Consider the following 24,202-nt stretch of genomic DNA (forward strand, 5'->3'; position numbering starts at 1 on the left):
GTATCGTAGTTAACTCCTTCATTCATTCATTCATTCATTCATTCATTCATTCATTCATTCTCTATAGCTGCCCATTTCAATCAATAACTCTGGGCGGCTTACAATTGAAAAACTATAGTACAATTAAACACTAATAACTTTTAAAAATAATGTCTCTATGGGGCTGTGTCTCATTAACATATAAGGACTAACATCCACATGAATATTTCTGTGATATTGCTCATGTTACATCAAAAAAGTTTCCATCACATTGTATAAACTATTCCCAATGACATATTTGTGCCAAAAGTTTAACAGCTAAATTTGAATATATTTGAAATGTTGCCTTTCTATTCAATTCTAGCAGCTTTATTTTACAATTTATTGTTTAAATGCTTGATTTGTAAAATAAAGCTGCTAGAATATAAATCTGAAACATCTTCTGTGCAAAAGCTATTTAAACATTCACTTGAAGTTTTATTGAGCCATTTTGATTTTATTGATAAATTTTTATACATACCCATTCATAAACTTTTTTTATGTTTAACCCCACATGCATTTTCTACTTTCTTAGAAAGCACAACACAATATCAGGCATTGAAGCTGATTTAAATTGATTATTTTCCTTGCAATTAGTCATATCATATTCATATGATAAATCTGTACATATATATAATATGCAGAATGAATTATTAAATGATAGTGGTTTATAGCAATTGCTGCCTCTTATCCAGACATTTTTCAATATCATCAAGAACCTGGACAGCTGCTTTAGGGATTCGAGTTCCTGGGCCGAATATATTGGAAACACCAGAGTCATACAGGTAATCATAATCCTATTAAGGCAGAGAAAAAGACAGATCAACATATATAAATAAGATTTTGCTAGTAAAATTCTGTAGAAGATGTACTGCAAGCTGAGTTTCATGGTGGCCTGCTCAGATGGCAGCAAGTGGGAAAACATCAATAATACACTATCTATGGGCTAGAACATTGATGCTCTTATTTCAAATTCACTCACTCTGCATAGCCATAGTTGAGTGTGCACTGCTTGAGAAATCTGCAATCTCTAAGCAAGTACTAATCTAAACTAAAATTAAAAACCCTCAGAAAAGTGCATATTACCTCCTCCACAAGGATGCCAACATGATTAGAAGGTCCACAGCTATTAAAGTCAAAAATGCTCAAAGGAAAAAAAAAGGCTTTGTATTCAGAACAGTTTTAAATTAGTTTCTTTGTTCATACATATTTAAACATGATCTATGGGTACACTGTTGACTTAGAAGATTTTGTACTCAAAGATATGTTTTCCCAACTATGTAACTGCAAAATATTTTTCTAAGTAATTTAATTAATTTGAGAGGTTGTTTTGTAGCTGGATCTATTTTGTACGTTTAGTATTTTGAAAATATTTAACATCAGATTCTTAATGTTGATTGTTTTACAAGATACGTGGAAAAAATCCTTGAATGATGTTAACATATTTTAAGAAATGAAAAAGATAGAAAAATATAAAAACAACCACCAACCCACCACAAACAAACCACCCCAGATGTAAAGTTTATAATAACAAAAGGAACTGAATAATCTCACAATTAGTTGTGTCCTTAGATGTGCAATGTATGGTATTCAATACCTGAGGAGGGATGACACCTCCACACATAACAAGAATATCTGGACGGCCAAGGCTATTTAGCTGTTTAATGAGTTCAGGAACAAGAGTTTTGTGACCGGCAGCTAGTGTGCTCACGCCTACACAGTGCACATCAGCATCTACAGCCTGTTGGGCCACTTCAAGGGGTGTCTAAGCAAGAAATAGCAGATAAAGAATATGTAAAAATTAACAATTTGTGTATTTTTCATATATAGTAACAGGAATAAAACATTGTATGAACTACTGCAGTAAACTGGATCTTTTTTTTCAAAATTACTTTTTAAAATTTATTTCTTTAACATTTTCGAGTCACTTGGGTGGGAGAGAAAATAGATTGATTCAATCAGAAAGCAAGCATGGAAACAATTAAAAGGCTGAATACCTGGAACAGTGGACCTATATCTACATCAAAACCAAGGTCAGCAAATCCTGTAGCAATTACTTTGGCTCCTCTGTCATGACCATCCTGGCCCATTTTAGCAACCAAAAGACGTGGTCTACGACCTTCCCGTTCCAGAAAATTGTTAACTCTAAAAAAATAAATAGCAGATGGAGTACTACAGAACCACTAAACATTTTCACTGTTAGTCCAAGGGGAAAAAAAATCAGGATGCAAATTGGGGGTGCACTATTGCAAGGACCACATATGCTGCATTGCAAAAGATGACAAAATTTTAAATGATATATTTTTGAATTTTTTATGATTATTTTCTTCTTCGTACACATATCTCCCAACATAAGTGCAGGTAGACCTCAACTTACTACCATAATTGAGCCCAATTTCTGTTTTAAGCGAGACAATTGGTAAGTGAATTTAGCCCCATTTTACAAACTTTGTTGTGAAATGAATCATTGCAGTTCAGTTAGTAACATGGCTAAGCTTTCCCATTGATTTGCTTGTCAGAAGATCGCAAACTTATTACATCACTCTGGGATACTATAATCATCATAAATGAGTCAGTTACCAAGGATCTGAATTTTGATCATGTGACCATGAATATGCTGCAATAGTTGTAAGAATGAAAAACAGTCATAAATCACTTTTTTCAGGGCTATTGTAATGGTCACTAAATGAACCATTTTAAGTCAAAGACTATCTGTAGATCCCCTCTTAAGAAAAAAGGGTTTGTTATTTCTAGCTCCAGCTATGTGTGCATTATATAATTTGTTGTATTGATTTTATATTGGTTAGGTTTTCATTATTTGTTTTTTACTGATATTTCCCACCCAGAGTTATTGTTGGGCAGCCCTGTGCATTTTATAAATAGTGCGGAATTGTGTCACTATTAAGGCAGCACTTAATGCAACAGATTTTTCAACTAATGAATATAAAAATTGTTGAGGGTTTATTTTCTTATGGAACAAAGAAATAAAGCCAGTTTGCTCTAGTCCAGTGGTTCTCAACCTTTTTAATGCCGCGACCCCCAACCGGTCGTAAGTCGAGGACTTTTCCTGCCCGGGAGCGCCGCGCATGCGTGGTGCCGTCCCCTGCACCAGCCGAGGTGTAGCTGGCAAGCGGCAGAGATGGCGCAGGCCAACCACTGGCTGGGCCACCAGCTGGCCCAGCCCAAGGGAGGTAAGGCACCCGCCGGGCCCCACGCATGCCAGCAACCCTCCCTGCGCCCGCCAGCCTCCCACCCCTGGCGCTCTTTTACTTACATTTTTAGTAGTTGCTCAGCAGGGAGGGGTGGAAACTTCCAGACAGCTCGCCTTCGCTGCAGACAACTTGCAGCACCGTTTGCAGAATGGGACTTCTGGTGGGCTCAGCAGGACAGAGACAGCCTGGACAATTCCTATTGGCTTTTGAAAGCCAATAGAATTAGACTCTATTCAAGAGAGTCTATTCTATTGGCTTTCAAAAGCCAATAGAATAAAAGGGAGTAGCACAGCTAAGGAAAAGGAGGAAAAAATGGCGGACTGTGTTGTTTGGCGACCCCCGTGAAATGGTCATTGGACCCCAAATGGGGTCCCGACCCACAGGTTGAGAACCACTGCTCTAGTTGTTAAGGTACCAAGCTTGAAATCTGGAGACTGAGTTCTAATCCCACTTTAGGCCTGAAAGCTGGCTGGGTGACTTTAGGGCAGTCAGTATCTCAGCTCAATATACTTCACTTGTGGGGAATGTAGGATGAGGAAGGAGTATTAGGTCTTGTTCACTGCCTTAAGTTACTTATGAAAGTAATAAAGGTGGAATATAAATAAATGATAAAGCAAAAGGAAAGGGGAGGGATAAAGGATTGGGTATAGACAATACGGAAAAGTGGAAAAAGAATAGGACAAAAATTGAGGGAAATAGATGAAAGGCAGAGAAAGAAAGCTGATAAAGGAAATCTAGTGAAGAATATGTAAGCAGAAAAAAGAAGGCTTTAAGGAAATAGAGACAGAGCAGATCATGTTGCACACATTCTGAAGCCAGAGTTATCATTTCCAATGTATAGACATAACTTTGATTTGTGTAAACACTATAAGCATAAAATTACATGTGCACATAAGTTTAGTTTTGAAACTGAAAATTAAGAAAACATTTTTTTAAAATCATATTCAAGATATACTTATTTGCTAAATTTTAATTTCAAAATATTGTCAAATCTCATTAGGGAAATGATAGGTTAAATGAACTTGAATTATTAAACAATTAAACTAAAAAAAAAACTAATGTGGAATCCCTACATAGAAACATTAAAAATCTTTAGATATGCGGAAAGATAAAAGGCTTTAAAGGTATTAGTGGATCTTAAAATATTTGAAAGAATTACATTTATTAAAGAAATATAACTGGCTTAAAGAATGGAAAACAGAGAAAGCAACCTTCTAATTTAACAATGAAGAGAAAATACCGTAAATGCCGGCGTATAAGGCGACTTCCGCGAGCGCTGAAATCGGCGCCAAAGACGGGGGTCATCTTATACGCCGAGTCGTCTTATACGCCGGAAATACTGGTAGTTTCCGGCGTATAAGACGACGTTCTACGAATGCGGCCCGGCTATAAAGACGGGGGTCGTCTTATACGCCGGGTCGCCTTGTACGCCGGCATTTACGGTATGTAAGACTCAACATACAACCATAAGTTCTGCCAATCATTAAGTGAGTTACCATATGACGGTGCTCTATTTTATGACTTCTTGCAGTGGTCATTAAGCAAATTCCATGATTGCTAATCAAATGTGAAGATTGTTAAGTAAGCCCATTTTAGCCATTTTTTGTTGGAAACTGGAATTAAACACTATTTTCAAGTTTAAAAAGTCATAAATTATTGTCATGCTGCCAAGCAGCCATATATATGGGCAGGTTGCCAACCACCAAAATGCAATCAAGAGATCATGGGGAGTGGCCATTGGAAGTTTGAAACCAGATTATAAGTTCCTTTTGGGATCTGTCTTTGTTTCCCTAAGCAACCAGTCGTAAGTCAAGGACTACCTGCAGAGAATTTGAACTCTTGGAAAATAAGACATACAAACACATAGGAAAAGAGTACACGTCTTACCTGCTGATGGCTTGAGTAATCTCGTCACTCTCTCCAAATTCCTGACGATATGCGCCACTCACCATGCGATCGCTGGCTCTGTGCTCACCAAACACCTTTTTCATTGCATCTGTTATTTCGCCAACTGTACATCTGAAGCAAGTATGCAATCAAAACATTAGGTTTATTTCTTTTGAAGAGGTATAAACTATCAAAATATAACACCAACATTAGCAAAAGCTGTGTTCTTGTACTATAGCAGTATGCTGTAGGAATAGCATACTTATCTATATGTTCTCCAGTTCAATATTTAAAATTATAATAGTTTACATGTGTATGCATAATCTTTTAAGATAAAGATTTTTGTTCAAAAATGCAGAGTAATATATACTGTGCTCCCATCTCCCCCTCCTGAAAAAAAAACAAACCCATGAGGTAGGTTGGACTAATGGATGATTGGCCTAAGGTCACTCAGTGAGTTTTGGATTAGAACTGATTTCTGCTGTTAATCCACATCTTAATTGCTAAACCACATTGGCTCCTAGTTCAGTTGTACGGCATTAAATACCCCTCAGGGAGAACTGTTTTTGAAGTGATTAACAGAAATATACTGTTTTCAGTGGAATGTATTACAATGAATAGTATGATTGGGCTATGTGATTATATCATTTTTTCAACTCAGAATAGACTTTTACAGCGGCAGGCACTTAGAATTACAGGTGAATAAATTAAAGCTAGGTTTTAGCACATCCAGCTACCAAATCTAGCTTCGTGCCTTAACCACTAGACCAAATTCTTTTGTATATAATCTCTTCTGTCTATGGAGATTCTCAGTCATCCAAGTAATGCTTATTCCAAAGATGTTTTTCCCCTAAAAGGCAACTGGTCTTTGGTTTTTCTTGAAGATGTTTCACTTCTCATCCAAGAAGCTTCTTCAGTTCTATAGTAATCTTTTCTGTATATATTTCTGGAAGCAATGGACATGCTGGGCATTCCAAGGTATTCTAGTAATTTTTCCCCAAGGTCTTTTATACCATGAAAACCTTAGGTGAGCCTCAAATGTTTCTTTGCAGATTGAGTGCAGGGAGGCACTGTGCTTGTCAAGTACACAACTCCACTATGAACCAAAAGAGTAGCTCTAAAGTCCATTTAGTTATTTGATAAATGTGCACAATCCTTTCCACCTACCTTGCACGTGCTGCTTCTACTGCCAGGGCCAGCAAGTTACCTTGGCTTGTAGTCGCACATTCAGTTAAAGCAGTGAGACACTTTTGGGCTGCTACTTCATCTCTGCAAGCTTTCACCTTTAAGGAGAAGCATGAAAGAAAAGTAATATTGTACACTACTAATCACAGCACATTCCATCCTGACTTTCCTCACAAACTATGTTGATGAAAAAAGACATATATTGAGCCAACTCAGTTACAAAATGCGTATGTCTGAAACTGGGGTTTGAAACCAAGCAATTCAGTTGCAATCACAGACTAAAGGAAGATTGATAAGTTTGCAAATTGGCTGCTCTTAAACTGCTAAATATTGGTAGTCCTTGACTTACAACCACAATTGTGCTCAAAATTTCCACTGCTAACCAAGATACTTATTAAGTGAGTTTTGTCCCATTTTATGATCGTGTTTGCCACAATTGTTAAGTGAATCACTGCAGTTGTTAAATTAGTAACATAGGTGTTAAATGAATTTGGCTGCCCTATTGACTCTGCTTGTCAGAAATTTGCAAAATGTGATTACATGACCTTAGGACGCTACAACTGTCATAAGTATGAACCAGTTGCCAGGCAATTGAATTTTAATCATGTGACCATGGGGATGCTGCAATGGTCTTAAGTGTGAAAAATAGTCATAAGTCACTTTTTTCAGGGCCATTGTAATTTTGAATGGTTACTAAATTAATGGTTGCAAATCAGCTATAAATTCTGAGATTCTTAACCTGCCTCATTTTAAGGCCCATTAAATAATAAAATGTACAAATTTTACTATTTTTAAAATCAAAGCCATCCATCTTCAGAATATTAATTTTCTTTGTATATAGTGCATTAAAATAATTTGTAGCATGTCTAATTTTTATCAATTTTAAAAAAACAAATCACATGATTTCCCAGCACTTATATTCATTCATTTTAACTTTGTAAAATATTATATGTGATGTGTATTGTGAATCCTGACCGCTACCTATCAACTATACACTTTTCACAAAAAATAACAAGCTCCCATGAAATGGGCTGAGATATATATTTCCAAATCTGGGTATAGTAAACAGGCAATTCCCATAGTTTCTATGGTTAATGAAAGTAAATTATTAGAGTTGTTCTAAGTTGTTGCTTTAAACCAGTGGTTCTCAACCGGTGGGTCGGGACCCCATTTGAGGTCAAACGACCATTTCACAGGGATCGCCAAACAACGCAGTCTGCCATTTTTTCCTCCTTTTCCTTAGCTGTGCTACTCCCTTTTATTCTATTGGCTTTTGAAAGCCAATAGAATAGACTCTCTTGAATAGAGTCTAATTCTATTGGCTTTCAAAAGCCAATAGGAATTGTCCAGGCTGTCTCTGCCCTGCTGAGCCCGCCAAAAGTCCCATTCTGCAAACGGTGCTGCAAGTTGTCTGCAGCGAAGGCGAGCTGTCTGGAAGTTTCCACCCCTCCCTGCTGAGCAACTACTAAAAATGTAAGTAAAAGAGGGCCAGGGGTGGGAGGTCGGCGGGCGCAGGGAGGGTTGCTGGCACGCGTGGGGCCCGGCAGGTGCCTTACCTCCCTTGGTCTGGGCCAACTGGTGGCCCAGCCAGTGGTCGGCCTGCGCCGTCTCAGCCACTTGCCAGCTATGCCTCGGCCAGCGCAGGGGGCGGCACCATGCATGCGCAGCGCTCCTGGGCAGGGAAAGTCCTTGACTTATGACCGGTTGGGTAGTCCTCGACTTACGACCGGTTGGGTAGTCCTCAACTTATGACCGGTTGGGGGTCGCGGCATTAAAAAGGTTGAGAACCACTGCTTTTAAACTAAGCTATGCTTTTGTACCTTACTATAAAGCCATGTTACAGATAGCATTTAGACATATACCGCTTCGCAGTCCTCTCTAAGTGGTTTACAGAATCAGCATATTGCGCCCTAACAATCAGGCTCCTCATTTTATTGACCTCAGAAGGATGAAAGGCTGAGTCAAACTTGAGCTGGTGAGAATGGAACTCCCAGCAGCCGGCAGTCAGCAGAATTAACCTGCAATACTGCATTCTAACCACTGTGTCACCACAGCTCTTCAATGGCTAAAGGTTAAGCTTTATTTCATGAATTATGCAGCCATATTCTTCAAAGTGAACTTCTATTCTTTAGAATAAGTTCAAACATCCAAAACATAGTTCAGTCCTTGCACAATAATTTATTAAGCTATTTGAGTCATTCCCTATACCAGGTTCTTGAAGATCAGTTTTAGTTGCCTCGTAGGGTCAAGATAAATAAAATGGGGAAAAAAACCCAAAGCAGATAAAATGTCTCAAAGGTTTATAACTTTGAACTCAGATTTAAGTGGTCCAAAATAAGCCAGTCTCCCACAATTATTCATTAGTTCATCTGCTAAAGTGTTATAGGATATTTACAAACATTTCCAATATTTATAAAATTGATTTTAAAACTAGAAAATGTAGTGCTTTAAGATGTTCATATGGAAGCCTTCAGCAAAACAAGGAACAAACAAACATCATTACTGAAAAGTTGCTTATTTCAAGTTTTATATGTGATTATTATATATAGGAATAACATGAAATATGTATAAACAACAGTCTTGGAGCTATGGGGAAGGGGAACCAGATTTTTGAATGTATTTACTGTAAACCTGCACTGTAAAATTCCAAATTCCAAACATTTACAGTCTTCCTAGGATTTGAACATTTGGAAACTTCTGTAGAAAAGACCAGAGCTGTAATAGCTGGGGCTAAGAGACACAAACCTCAGCCATAAATTTGGAAGAGATTAAGATAGCTCAAATAAAGCACTCTTTAAAAGGGCTATGAAGCATTCTTAAAAAAACCTCATCTGTTGCTGGGTAATTTGACCATAACCCAATTCCTAAGCACTACTCAGTTCTTGTTAAGAAAATGAAAATAAAACATCTTTTTTTTCTTCTTTTCTTAAAAAATCTGCACAGCATTTACCTTTATCAGCTTCTCAATCTGTTTGTTACGGACTGATGTATTATCAATTGCCAAAACTTCAACAGTCTCTTCTTTTTCTAACTGGTACTTGTTTACTCCAACAATGACTTCTGATCCTATTAGTTTCCAAATATTTTTTAAAAAATAATTTTTGTTATCTTGTATCTGAAGTCAACTGAAATCAACTCATAAAGTGAAATAAGTTCAAATTGTACATATTCAATATAAAATAGCTTTTACACAGACATACGTAGAGAAGCTGAGATATTCCAATGTACCGTACATCCCTTTATAATAAACTTTCAGACATCTATGCTTGAAGTATAAAACATGTAACATTTAATGATAATTGAAGGTTGCATTGCAATGGTTAATTAGAAATAGGACCCTGATCAGTCACTACTCAGTTCATGTGAATAGCAGTACCTGAGAATATTTTTTGCAGCGAAAGCAAACCTTATTCATGACTCTTCGCTTTGCTCCATTAATCTCTCAATGCATAATATTTTGATTTGTTAAACTGAAACTATACTGTGTACGCAGTTAAGGAGAAATTCTATTGCAATTTTATAAATTTTCCTTTTGAAATTAATTACAAATCATAAAGAACTATTACCACCAAGAAATAATAGAGACTATTAAATCTATAAGCACAAGCTGCCATATAAGATGCATAATTAGTTTTTTGCACTAATCTACTAAAAGTTTATAATGATGCCTTTTAAATAAGTATTTTTCTGGCTGTTCTCACTGATGCCTATAAAAATGTGATTTTGAAGGCTGGAAAAGATTTGATTCATTGTGCAAGTTAATATCTAGTTTCCTAGTTAAAAGCTGATGCAAAAGTATTGACTATGTTCCTAGCATATACTGTAAACTGCAGATGATATTACCTTTGATCAACAATCTTGCACAATCTGGTTTTATAAAAAAAATGCCTATTATATTGAATAGACATTTAGAGAAAAATTGCAGAAAATGTCTTTGATACGGTAAAGTATAGAGTTCCTGCTTTTTTATAACCTAGATCAATAGTACTCCTTTTTTCTCCAATACTGTATGTATACAATATTATAAATTGAATTATCTTTTCATTTCTTTATGTACTAAAGCAGCGGTTCTCAACCTATGGGTCGCGACCCATTTGGAGTTGAACGACCATTTTACGGGGGTCGCCAAACGCGATCCGCCATTTTCCCCCCTCGGGGTGGCGCTGCGCATGCGCACTGCGCATGGGGGCGCCGCCGCACATGCGCACTGCACCACGCATGCGCGGTGCGTCCGTGTGACGGGGGTCGCCGTCACACAAAGGTTGAGAACCGCTGTACTAAAGCAACATTATTTTGCACTTTCTTTATATAAAATAAACTTTACAAATTATATATTAAAGATGAAAGTAATAGAATCTTTTTTTAAAATATACACACATTTATGCGGTTACTATGTCCCTATTGAAATAATTAATTGTGGATTCAGAATTCTCAGAGTTTATGCACGGATGGAAGAATCTACAGTATATGTTGCATTTCCATTGGCTATATTATGACTGGGTGGGCAGATTTTGCCACACATACGCTTGGCTTTCTAAAACTGTTCTGTAAAACTGAAATTTTTCAATGGTTTATCAGGAAGCCTGAAATTTCTTAAATCAAAATGAATGTCATATATAATATCTGCAACTCAATAATAATTTAATAATAATAATAAATGCAATTCATGAATTTGTTCATTTTTTGTTTTTGGATTTCAGAGTTCATTTTTAAGAGCAACTAGCTTTACTCTGAAATTGAATTATAAGTTTATAATAAAAAAATGAGTGTGAAGTAATTTAACAATTACAGATATCTTCAATTTATTACCATTTATTTAGTGTCTGTTTAAAGTTACAAAGCATGAAAAAAGTGACGATTGTTTTTTACACTTATGTCTTAATAAACTGTTGAGCATAAAAGGATCCAAATAATTACTTAAGTGAACTTAAAGGCTTTGGTCTGTCCAAGAGATTTGAGGATAGAGGTGGGAGATAGTAATCTTTTTATTATTCTGTTTTAAAAGTTACGCAATACGGAACACTGCTTGAGAAACATGAATAGTCTCCTTGGTCACGCAAAACGTCATGCCAAACCAAGGCAACGTTCCAATGCTTTCTTTTATTGGCAATGTTGCTAAAAAGCTTCAACTTCTTTATTGTTTTAAACTTATTCTAGAACAGAATTTAAAAACTTACAGAAAATTGGAATCAAATTCTTATTATTTATGTACAACTTATTATTCATATCTCAACTTCAGTGAGATAAGAGAAGACTTTTTAAATGCTTACAGGTTTGAAGAATAAATAATTCTGGTTTCCTTACCAGAATCAATCCTGGCTTGTCTTCGAGCAGCACATTCTTCAATGTGAAGTTTTGGTATTCCTTCAGCTACAGCTTTGGCCATTCCACCCATCTCCTCAATCTCATTGATGAGCTAACAAAGAAAAGTTGTTAATGACTATGAGTGTGCTTGTTGTCTAATATAATATTTATTTAATAAAATATTTAGGCTCCCTACTACAGAAAAATTAGTTACCCAAAAGGAATAAATAAGAACCCTCTTTATAAACAAGTAGTTAATATAAGAAAACGCATTTCCTAACTTTTAAAAGGACTGATGTCCCATGTTATAGTTTAAAATTAGCTCAAACTCAAAATGAAAGAACTTAAGTTTTTCTACAAATGGTACACACCTAACCTATTTTCAATACCTTTACATCATATAATTGTTTTCCTTAGACCTAAGCTACAAACTCCCAAATTCAACATACTGAGTATTCCTTATTATAAAGTTTATGTTCTTAACTTTGACTTAACTGGTTTCTCTCTTAATCCACAAACCTGTCTTCTATTTGGCCTAAAGCTTGGGAGACCATGAGTTATAGTACCACCTTAGGCATGAAGCCAGTTGGAGTAACTTGGCCCAGTTGCACTCCTTTTCAGTTCTAGGAAGAAAATAGCAAACCACTCCTGAAAATGTTGCCAAGAAAACTACGTGGATTTGTACATAGCTATCTGCTGACTCATCACTGAAAAAGTAATACTAGTTTTTTGTTTTGTTTTGTTGGCTAAATAGGAATCTACTTAGCTGTTAAAGAGGCAATAAATCAATATTTATAATACAAGCGACCTAGTATTTATAATACAAGCGACCTAGTATTTTTTTTCTGAGTTCATATAAAAGATTACCAGCATCTTTTTATTCCCCATTCTCTATACTAAACAAACTGACCTTTAAAGCAGCTTCATAAACATCATTGGTAAGAGATTCCATTAAAAATGAACCACCCCACGGATCAGCAACTTTGGGTATGCCGGATTCTTCTTGTATTATTATCTGTGTATTCCTTGCAATTCGTGCACTTTTCACAGTTGGCAGTCCTAAAGCTTCATCAAATGAATTTGTATGCAAGGACTGGGTACCACCAAACACAGCTGCCATTGCTTCAACTGTGGTGCGGATAATGTTATTGTAAGGATCCTATCACAAAAATCATATCATTATTATGGTGTATACATACATACATACATACATACATACATATGTAGGTCTTTGGTTATTTGGGTTTTCTCCCATGTCAAACTGGAAGTGTCTTGGCGACGTTTCGACGAAGTCTCATTCGTCATCTTCAGGCTGGTGCTTTCGGCTTCGTGCTTCTAGGAAGCACCAGCCTGAAGATGACGAATGAGACTTCGTCGAAACGTCGCCAAGACACTTCCAATTTGACATGGGAGAAAACCCGAATAACCAAAGACCTACATACAAACACCCACAAAAACCTCAGAAAACAAATATATACATATACATACATACGTACGTACGTACGTACGTACATACATACATACATACATACATACATATATGGTAAAGAATAAAATGAACACCAGGGTAGTAAAAACTATAAAAGTTTAATTAAAAAGCGCCAAGCTTTCGCCGTCACCTGCCGGCATCCTCAGGGCTAGTGCGCCAGAGAGTGAGAGAGTCTTTTATAGGTATGTCAAAGTCTGCGCCCGGCTCCTCGATCTCGTCATCGGGCCTAATTGGTTCAATTGCATACAGCTGGTTTGTTCCTAAAATGTTGGTTACTCAGTTCTGTATTGCAAAAGTCCCGATGATCTTGGATCCACCTCTTTAGGTTCCGTATTCTCCTATGCTGGTCATTGACCAGCGCATACAACGTGCGCCGTTGGAATTGGCGAACTGCTTGCCGGCACTCCAAGGAGTCCACCGTTGGTTTTCTTCTTAATGAGTTCGGCGTTAAATTCTCCTTGATACAACTATGAAGAAATGCTAGTTTGCAGTAGTTAGCTGAGACTTGCCGTGCAAACTTCTCCCACTTTCTGGCTCTGAGCAGAACTGCTCTACTGTATTCACGATTAAGAAAGTTAAAAATATGAACCCTGGGGGTATTCATGGTAAAGAATAAAATGAACACCAGGGTAGTAAAAACTATAAAAGTTTAATTAAAAAGCGCCAAGCTATTCCAGTTCTCCCTTTATTCCTTGTTAGCAATCTAAAAATATGTATACATACATACATACATACACATATACATACACACACTCAAACAAATTTACTTCTTTAAAAATTGCACTGCATCATAACTGATACTCTGACTTTTACCTGCTCAGTTAGTGACCATCCTGAAGTCTGACAATGAGCTCGAAGGAGAAGTGATTTGGTGTCCTTGGGCTGAAACATTTTCTCTATTAACTGAGCCCAAAGCCGTCTCCCAGCTCTTAATTTAGCTATTTCCATATAGAAGTTCATACCAATTCCCCAGAAGAAAGAAAGCCTGCAATAAAATAACTTAGGATCATATCTAGAATAGTAATATAAAACCTATATTTTAAATAAACAACATAGTTCAATTTAAAATTTTAAAAAGAACCCTCATTTCTTTAAGCTAATAAAACCACAGACAATTTACTAAAAGGTCACTGAATCATGACCTATAAACCAGCCTTTTTCTATGTAATTTCTATGTAAGAACAAGAAATATTATATTTTCAGAGAGATGGAAATTATATATAGTCCATAGTGAAAGCAGAGATTTGATTAATGTCTTAATTTAAACTTGTAGTATAGTATTCCAAACTCTCTCACCTACAAATGTCATTAAGCCATGAACAAATATATATTTTCTTTTAAAGTTAATACTTATATCTTATTGGGCTATTCATGCACTGAGAATCCTGACAGGAAGTATTTTAGTAAGATGCCAAATTAAAAAAAAATATCAACCTACAGCAGGTGTAAGACTGGTGGCCATATGCAGGCCATGTCCACCCTGGCTCTGCAAAGGCAAAAAACGTTGATATATCACAATATGTCACGTGATATATCACAATATGTCACGTGATATATCACAATATGTCACGTGACACCTGTGACCTATAGCATTCTTAATAGAATAGAAAATAGTACCTTCTAATGTGATTGTTTTGTTTTATTTTAATCCAGATAAGCAAAAAGAGAAAAAACGTACCTTGTTTATCTCCCCCCCCCACTACTCAACCAAAACTACATAAACATACCAGATTTGAAACAAGGTTCTTTTTTACTCATAGAAAGATGGATTGAAAAGGGTGATATGTTTCCACACAGATAAAATGGCTTCAAACTCACAAAGGTCTGTTCCCTCATCCAGCAATGCACTCAAAACACAAGACTACTCACTAGAATTTCAAATGTCCGAAGTACCTCTTGTTCCTCTATTTACTAACCTAGTAACCAAGCATACCTCCAAACCAGATGAATAAATATTCTGTTACATCATTCTTTTGTTCTAAATGGGCACAAATCAAGATGATAACTAGAATTAAATTGAATGCAACTGTTAGAACTCTACCTTCAAGAACTGACTGGACTGTATTAATACTAAAAAAGAATGATTCAAAAACACTCTTGATCATTTACCTAACTTATCTAAAAGGCAAGAAAATCCCGCAACTATAAGAGCAAGCCATTGTAAAACTATGGAATGTAACAGCTCAATTCACAATATATGCCTTGATCCTGAGGATAGAGAAGAAGCCATTGCCCCTCCTCCCCCCAATCTGAATTCATGTACCTTGGTGCAAATTCATCAATGGTGAGACCAGCTTTAAGTCCAGTTCTGCAGTACTCCAAGCCATCAGCTATTGTATATGCTAACTCCAAAATGGCATCAGCGCCAGCCTCTTGCATATGGTATCCACTGATAGAAATAGAATTAAATTTTGGCATGTGCTGTAAGAAAATATGTACAAATTTGTTCTGTAACAAACACTGATTCTTATACACATAACCATGTGGTAACTAAAGCAAATAAAACTAAACAATACCTTTGATGTGTATTGGAAGATGTCAGCAATTATTCGCATTGATGGTTCTGGTGGGAAAATGTATGTATTTCGAACCATGAATTCCTTCAGTATATCATTTTGTATTGTCCCTGTCAGCTTGGATTGAGGTACTCCTTGTTCTTCTCCAGTAACAATGAACGTAGCTAGGATAGGAATTACCGCCCCGTTCATTGTCATTGAAACAGACATTTTCTCCAAGGGAATTCCATCAAAAAGAATCTTAGTATCTTCTACTGTGTCAATGGCAACTCCAGCCATTCCAACATCACCCCGAACTCGAGGATTATCTGAGTCATAACCACGATGAGTTGCTAAATCAAATGCGACGGATAAACCCTGCTGACCAGCTTGAAAATGAAATTAATAATTTAGTAAAAATATAAAATATGACGTATACAACTGTATTTTCATCTTTGTTGGATGGAATTTGACTGAAAAAGGGATATTAGTTGTTCAAAACAATACAAAGGAATCACCTTAAAATGTAGGAAAAAATTCAGTGTTGCATAAGCAAGGGTCCAATTGCACATGGCTTTCTTTCACCTTGCAGCCCCTCAATTTTCATCAAAGGATCCCCAATTCTCCAGTGCATATTCTGAGTAAGCACAGAGGGCTATGTGTTGTAGCAGAACTACTCTTGCTGTTTCTATTCTTGTAAGCAATTTTATTAATGAAAGTAATCTATCCTAAAAATTTAAATAGATTTCATATTATGTATTTACAGGACTGCAGTTGAGCAACTTATTATTGAGCAGAGAAAATATTCAATACTTCTCAGTCCTCCTCTTCTAAGCAAGTACTTACCAAAACAAATGTAAACTGAATGCTGTATATGATCATCCTGACAGGACGCTATTAATTCCTAAGCAACTTATTTCTGATATTAATTACATATAAATATATGTAAACAAATTAAGTAAACCTAATTACAATTGAAAGCCAATTTGATTTAGTGTTTAGGGGCATCTGGCTAGCAATTGGGAGACCATGAGTTATAGTCCTGCTTAGGCATGAAGAGAGCTAGGTGACTTTGGGCCAGCCACTTTCAGCTCTAGAAAAAAGGTACAGAAACTCACTTCTAAAAACATGGCCACAAAAACTGCAGGGATTCATCTAGAAGTTAAGACTGACTTACAGATACAAAAATATCCGATTACAATCACAGCATTGTCCTTAATGCCCAATCCCTAAGGAACACATCTCACCCTTGATGTTATCTTTATAAAACTTGTTGCTTTCCTCCACAGTACTGAAGCCAGCATATTGGCGGATGGTCCAAGGCCTGTACGTATACATGGTAGGATAAGGACCTCTAGTGAAGGGCTTTACTCCAGGTAATTCTTCAGGAAAACCTGCTGTATCACGTGTAGAATACAGTGGTTTGATGGCAATTCCCTCTGGAGTGTGCCATATCAACTCTTCAGGGCTTTTGCCCTTTAGCTGCTTTTTAGCCATAGCAGCCCATTCAGGGTGGAATACATGCTGATGTAGCAAACGCCAATTCGGTCGGAGGGGAGGGAAACTTGCTTCTTTCCTGCAACATAAGGGCCAATGATGCAGAAGTCCATTCTTCACCCGTAACATTTTCTACTGAAATGGTCGTGAAGATGCACCTGTGTTCCAAGAACTGGATAAAATTAATGACGCAATTAGTTACTTTTAAGAAGCCCAAAGAAATAGTTCTTCCTTTTATAACTCCCATGTAAAATTAGATGCATCCATTTTGTTTAATGGGAAGAAAACAAGTTGTGATTTACAGGCTTCTGAAATTCTAATTTCAAAAAACAACTTTCAAATTTGTTTTTGCACAGACTGTCTGTTTTCTCATGTTGACAATTCAGAACCTAAATGCAATTCAGTTGTAGCATGGCTACAAATAATCTTAACAGACTGTGAGCACAAAAGGACCAGGAAGAACCAGGAACTAGCAAGCATTCAGAGCGATCAAGCAAGCTACTTGATTATCTCCGCCTATCAGAATATGGAGGGAACAAAGAAAGAAAAAAAGTGTCAGGTTTCATTTAAAACTGTTCACCTTAACAGGTGACCTCAGTAAAACGCCATAGGAAAGAATTGTCTTAGGCTCCCTGTGGTGAGAGAAATATATAGTAAGTTAGTAATAAAACAGTAAAACAGTAATAAACTCATGATGACTTTAAAAAAAGGCATCAAACTTTTGAACAAACATCAAAAAAAAGTAGAATGTGTGAATTTTGAGTATAAAGGGTACCTCATATTTTATAAGGTAAATGAGGAGTTTTGGCGCTTAAGAGACTTGCATTAGTAATCTCCCAATCCCTGACAGGGCAAACGTATAGGTCTGCATCGTTTGATTGTCTACTATTATTTCCAAAACATACATACATATATACATACATACATACATACATACATACATATATATATATGCCCAAAGACACGTCTGCATCGTTTGATTGTCTACTATTATTTCCAAAACATATGTATGTATGTATGTATGTATGTATGTATGTATGTATGTTTTGGAAATAATAGTAGACAATCAAACGATGCAGACTATACGATGCAGACCTATATATATATGCCCAAAGACACTTCCTTGCAAAAGAGGAAGACGGGCAAGAGTGGTGGTAGCTCCGAGATAGGAGAACCGACTGATACGTCAAAGTGAACTAACACCAAATCACAAGCTGTATTCAGACGGCACACTGACCCATAGAAACCTATCTATAATTTCTAGAATTAACCTACTATTCTCGGGTAGCGCGATACAATAAAGCACCGTACAAGCTGGGTTCCCGCAATCCGCAAAACTCAAATTGGCCTAACTGGTTTGCGACTCCGTGTGTTAGGTTAAAAAAAACAACAAACCGGCTAAGCTACATCAATCAGTACTTGTGGCTTCCCAAACAATACCTACTAACTAAGCGACGCCACCACCTTCCGCTGGGGCAGGAAGATCGGCTTCTCTGCGCTTGCGCCCTTGCGTTGAAAACACGCAAGCGCAATTGCCTTCCTTAACGCCTGCGCACGACGTCTACGGGGAAACTCAGCCCGCGGTTTTTGAATTTGTACGAGCGGTCAATCTGGAGAGGGAGTGATCGTAGGAATAAAAACGGTGAGTTCCAAAATACGTAGGTAGCCTGTATTGTAACAACCGGCATTTCAGTAGGGAGTTCTGGAGGAAGAAGAGCCCACGCTTTCAGCCGACGCGGGTTACTTCTGTAGGATGAGTTGCAATATACGGTACTCCCTTTAGCATTTTCACACGTTCACGAGAAGAGAGTCGTGTGGTGTCTGAAAAACTAACGGGTTTATGTGGACATTGAAATCTTAGTCTTGGATGACCGTATGGACAGGATATGTTAAGCCAAAGTGTGCTTTGCCATGTTTGGCTGAATAAAGCAAAAGGGTTTCTAATATTTTATTGTATTATGAAATATATATACCGCCCATCTCACCAAGAGCCGACTCCAGGTGACTTATAATAATTAAAAGCCAACAGAATAAAACATTAAAATAACAAATATTAACATTAAAATTAATCTCAAAAATGACAAAGATAGAGAGAAAGAGAGCAAGGTATGCACTGGATGGAAGTAGAATCTTTTAGTCTGTTAGCCACCTCCAGCAATCCTACCGTAGCCTGGGCAAAATTGGTACAGCCAGATTTTCAAGCCCTTTCAGAATATTGTCAAAGATAACCCATAGTTAACAAGGCTACACAAGACTCCGGGGTCTTTCCTTTATAGAGCTGACTATGTTTCTGGACCCCCTAAGTGGGGGGGATCCTATTCCTTCCTAGCAACCCCATTAATATCATTAGAAGTAGTGAGGACAGAGGGCAGTGAAATGCCAAACATACAATCTAGGGCAGAGGTCCCCAACCCCTATCCATGGACTGATACCGGGCCGCTGCATGCCAGCAACTAGCCTTACAAACAAGCGAAGCCCCATCTGCGGGATGCAGGCAACAGGCAAAACCATGCCCCTTCCAGGCTGCGGAAAAACCTTTATCCGTGAAACTGGTCCCTGGTGTCCAACAAAAGATTGGGGACCTTGGCCTAGGGTAATACTTGCTTCAATCAGGGGCATTTGGGTGCGATTCACATTACATACTATACTATCTGGGAAGATTCTGGAAAAGATAATCAAACAACGAATCAACAAGCACCTAGAGGCAAACAAAGTCATTACTAAAAACCAACATGGGTTTGTCAAAAACAGATCATGCCAGACAAATCTTATTGCATTCTTTGACCACGTGACAAAATTAGTGGATCAGAGGAATGCTGTGAATATAATTTACTTGGACTTTAGTAAGGCATTTGATAAAGTAGATTACAACCTACTACTTGATAAGATAGAAAAATGTGGGTTAGACAGCATCACCACCAGATGGATCCCTAGCTGGCTGACTGGCTGTACTCAGCGTGTGGTCCTCAATAGAACCACATCTATATGGAGGGAAGTGTGTAGTGGGGTGCCCCAGGACTCTGCTCTGGGCCCAGTGCTCTTCAACATCTTCATGAACGATTTGGACAAGGGGATAAATAGGGAACTTATCAAATTTGCAAACGACACCAAGCTGGCAGGAATAGCCAACACTCCAGAAGACAGGCTTAAGATACAGGAGGATCTGGACAGACTTGAACACTGGGCACTATCTAACAAAATGAAATTCAATGGTGAAAAAAGTAAGGTTCTACATTTAGGCAAGAAAAACCAAATGTATAGGTATGGTATAGGGGGTACCTTGCTCAATAGTAGTAACTGTGAGAGGGACCTCGGAGTCCTAGTGGACAATCACTTAAATATGAGCCAGCAGTGTGCTGCAGCTGCCAGAAAGGCCAACACAGTGCTAGGCTGCATTAACAGAGGGATAGAATCAAGATCACGTGAAGTATTAATACCACTCTACAATGCCTTAGTACAGTGGTTCTCAACCTTTCCAATGCCGCGACCCCATAATACAGTTCCCCATGTTGTGGTGACCCCCAACCACTTATACATCACCGGGTGCCAGGGGCGTGGCCAAAGAAAAGGGGGAAAAAATGGCGGACAGCCTTGTTTGGCGACCCCCGTGAAATGGTCATTCGACCCCAAATGGGGTCCCGACCGACAGGTTGAGAACCACTGCCTTAGTAAGACTACACTTGGAATACTGCATCCAGTTTGGTCACCACGATGTAAAAAAGATGTTGAGACTCTAGAAAGAGTACAGAGAAGAGCAACAAAGATGATTAGGGGACTGGAGGCTAAAATATATAAGGAACAGTTGCTAGAATTGGGTATGTCTAGTTTAATGAAGAGAAGGACGAGGGGTGACATGATAGCAATGTTCCAATACCTCAGGGGCTGCCACAAAGAAGAGGGAGTCAAGCTACTGTCCAAAGCACCTGAAGGCAGGACAAGAACCAGTGGATGGAAAGTAACCAAAGAGAGAAGCAACCTAGAACTAAGGAGAAATTTCTTGACAGAACAATTAAGCAGTGGAACAACCTGCCTCCAGAAGCGGTGAATGCTCCAACACTGGAAGTTTTTAAGAAGAAACTGGACAGCCATTTGTCTGAAATGGTATAGGGTTTCCTGCTTGAGCAGGGGGTTGGACTAGATCAGAGGTCCCCAACCTTTTGGGCACCAGAAACTGGTTTCATGGAGAGAGATTTTTCCGCGGACTGGAGGATATGTGGCTTTGTGTGCTGCCTGTATCCCACGGATGGGGCTTTGCTTGTTTGTGCAGACCGGTTGCTGGCATGCCACATCCAGTACTAGTTCACGGACTGGGGGTTGGGGACCCCTGGACTAGATGACTTCCAAGGTCCCTTCCAACTTTATTGTTGTTATTATCCCCATTTTGACCAATGATGTTTTAATAGATTACCCCAAGGAAAGAATATATTTGCTTAAACTCTGGGACAGTAATTGAATACTATATCTTGATAGAATTTGAAAATTGTCTGCAAACCTTATTCTGTTGCATACATTGTCACAGGAATAGGAGCCAAAGAATTAAAAAGGTTATCTCCTTAACTTTTGTGGAAGAAGAACATAAAAGAAAATGCAAACCCAGAATCCTGTTGGAATTAATCCTGAATTAGCAAGCATAGTTCACAATTTACCATGGATAATAAAAATGAGTTAAGTGAAGCAGTTGTGAAAAGTAGAAAAAGGATTTATTATATGGGACAGAACAAGAAATGCTGAAAAAGTTTCCAGAGTTGCTTCAAACAGGATTCTACTGCTTTGGAAAGTTATATAATAGGCAGCATATCAACTTTGTGTTTCCTAACACACATGTTGGATATAATTGTCTGTCAAACAACTTAAAATCATAAAGCAGTGTGTCTTAGAATAGAAAGAAGACAACAACAGAAATTGTTATTCTTCTGAGTTATACAATAACAAAAAGCTTAATTGCTTATGGCACTTTATAATCCTGCATGGAGCAAACTTGGTCTAACTTTCCTTTGTGTGTGCACTGCTGCTCATTCAAATCCTCGATTAATCAATACCTGTTCACATATTTGGAGAGAGGAAAATAGGAGATTTTTGAAGAAATAGCTTCAAACATTAATCCCCACAATCCTCTCCCAGCTTATTAATATGCTGTGTTTTTCTCTTTATATCTTTAATGGCAATGGACTATCCAATTTGGTGTTTTATGTCTAGAGACAGAATATCTTCAAGGGTTCAGAGAAGATGCTATTTCTCCAGCATGAGGATGGATAATCCATAATCCAACCCATTCAGGATTGGGTTTCCTGAAGTCCCTTCTACCCAATAGACTAAGTCTGAGTTAGCCATGCCTCCCACTAGGCCGTGCTGCCCCAGTTCCGACTTAGTCTTATACCCAGCAGGACGCGTTGGTTCCCTCTCAGATCATATCAGGTTTTGCCTTTTCAATCCGTGTATTATCCTTTCTCTTTCTGGAGTAGTTGGAGTTTGTGCTATTTCTTTCATTCTGTCCTTTCTTTTTCAAAACTCTTTCTCTCCTCCCCCCCTTGCCTTCTGAGCTTTTGAGCTCACGAGGCATTTCTCCTGCAGCCAGCCGAGCGCGACTCCGCCAATCGTTATTTATGATCGGTGGACCTCCGGAGCCTCTTAAAATTGCAGCTGGTTGGCTGGGATTCAGCCAGAAGATTTACAGCTTCCCTGGTCCGCCGCACGATCGGTGACCGCTCTTTTGGGGCCGGCAACCGGCTGTGTAATTCAAGAGGCTTATTTCCTTTCTCGAGCAGTTTTTCCTCTTGCTAAAATCTCTGTGACATTTTTGTCTAGATTGTGCAGCTAAAGCTGCGATTGTCTGTTGATTGGCTGGGCTCTGGCCTGCTGGTTACCGGACTCCCTGGCTTGCCACGTGGCTGGCGGCCGCCATTTTGAATAGATTTTCCACGGGTTCTCTGTATCCAGAATTGTTCTCCTAGATCAGGGGTAGGCAATCTCGGCTCTTTTATGACTCATGGACTTCAATTCCCAGAATTCCTGAGCCAGCATAGCTGAGCATAGCTGACTCAGGAATTCTGGGAGTTGAAGTCCATGAGTCATAAAAGAGCCGAGGTTGCCTACCCCTGTCCTAGATGATTAGTTGTATTCTGGTGGTGTAACTGTGGGAGAGAATATAATTCTTTACAAGATCCAATCTAGTGTGCCTTCAGCCTACATTGTAGTGACTTCACATGTGGACGGTCGCCATTTTGGGAAACAGTCCGTTTGTGCTGCTGGCGCCCTGGGGCCTTCCCATTATTTATCCAGCCGCATCTAATTGACATTGCCTCTGGCAATATTTTTGGCCCCTTGGAAGTTTCACCACTTCCTCGCTTGAGATTGTTGCTCCACAATTAATACTCTAAAGGATTGCTGGCCTCCCGCAACAGCATTATCAGGAGCTTACACTGGTTTTACCAGTTTCCAGCAGTCATCAAATCAGGCCTTACACTGTAGTTCACAGTAGCATTCTCAGGAGAGAATGTTTTTACCAGTCTTGTTTCAACAGTCTCCAATCAAACCTTTCTTTGCTCCTATTTCTCCTTGAGATCCATCCTCAGTCCTGTACTGAAGGATCTCCATCGTAATGGCAAAAGATAAACAACCTCAGGTTGTCCTGTCTCCTACCAGCTCTCCAAGCAAAAAGAAATGTAAATCCTCCAAATTGGAGGCAGCAGGGAAGCTGAGAGCAAGGGACAAAACTTTGGCTAGCAAAGCTCTTCCAAAGCAGCTGAAAAGGAAGCCATCAGGAGACATTTGGCCCTAGAGAGGCAATTCTCAAAGGCCCAGAGGGAGACTCCGAGGGAGGTTCCCCCAGTTTCCACTACCACGTCTGAGGGCGCCCTGTTTGGCCCACAACTAACCACGGCTGTTCAGGTCCACAGACCATTTTCCCCTGATGTGGAGGCCCAGCAGAGGTCCATCAGTCCTATGATTCCAGATCCAAGTGTCAGCTGGGCAGCCCCACCACCCAGTACTCAACCAGGGCCCTCTGTCACATTCACACCCACTGCAGCTGGTCTCCGTCCCAAAATTCCTCAAACTGTCTGGCCAGAACAGCTTCAATCAATGCTCACTCAGGTCTTGGCACAGAGTATTGCCTC

The 24,202-nt window shown here is 38.5% G+C and overlaps 2 protein-coding genes across 5 annotated transcripts in view; one reads left to right on the forward strand and one right to left on the reverse strand.

The window, feature by feature from the left end:
• Positions 1 to 433: 433 nt before the first annotated feature.
• Positions 434 to 18,591, reverse strand: MMUT (methylmalonyl-CoA mutase). 3 transcript variants are annotated; one of them, XM_039326449.1, is made up of 13 exons: positions 18,532 to 18,591; positions 16,838 to 17,259; positions 15,612 to 15,979; positions 15,359 to 15,516; positions 13,909 to 14,080; positions 12,517 to 12,765; positions 11,607 to 11,718; positions 9,253 to 9,368; positions 6,285 to 6,400; positions 5,118 to 5,249; positions 2,016 to 2,163; positions 1,616 to 1,783; positions 434 to 815 (listed from the first exon to the last, which is right to left on the reverse strand). In XM_039326449.1, the coding sequence occupies exons 2-13, from the start codon at positions 17,214 to 17,216 to the stop codon at positions 687 to 689; spliced, it is 2,247 nt and encodes a 748-aa protein (XP_039182383.1). In that variant the 5' UTR covers positions 17,217 to 17,259; positions 18,532 to 18,591; the 3' UTR covers positions 434 to 686. The 3 variants fall into 3 exon arrangements, with proteins under 3 accessions (XP_039182383.1, XP_039182384.1, XP_039182385.1); XM_039326450.1 differs by having other exon boundaries at positions 18,528 to 18,567; XM_039326451.1 differs by lacking the exon at positions 18,532 to 18,591 and adding an exon at positions 18,363 to 18,511.
• A 41-nt stretch (positions 18,592 to 18,632) lies between these two features.
• Positions 18,633 to 24,202, forward strand: part of LOC120300404 (centromere protein Q-like) — a 28,648-nt gene continuing 23,078 nt past the window's right edge. The window contains exon 1 of one of the 2 annotated variants that reach the window (XM_039326366.1): positions 18,633 to 18,729. The gene's annotated coding sequence lies outside the window, so the exon portion shown is untranslated. The remainder of the gene's footprint in view (positions 18,730 to 24,202) is intronic. The other variant, XM_039326367.1, reaches the window with a different exon arrangement.

This window comes from Crotalus tigris, unplaced genomic scaffold (assembly GCF_016545835.1).
Source record: "Crotalus tigris isolate CLP2741 ecotype Arizona unplaced genomic scaffold, ASM1654583v1 scf7180000024340.7048381, whole genome shotgun sequence".
NCBI lineage: Eukaryota > Metazoa > Chordata > Lepidosauria > Squamata > Viperidae > Crotalus > Crotalus tigris.

Bases quoted from the DNA above. Each gene is read 5' to 3' on its own strand.
- MMUT (XM_039326449.1), bottom strand. From the start codon at position 17,216: ATGTTACGGGTGAAGAATGGACTTCTGCATCATTGGCCCTTATGTTGC. The intron at 12,766-13,908 runs GTAAAAGTCAGA...TTTTTGTGATAG, and splicing joins GATGGTCACTAACTGAGCAG to GATCCTTACAATAACATTAT. The intron at 2,164-5,117 runs GTAAGACGTGTA...TTATTTTTTTAG, and splicing joins ATTACTCAAGCCATCAGCAG to AGTTAACAATTTTCTGGAAC.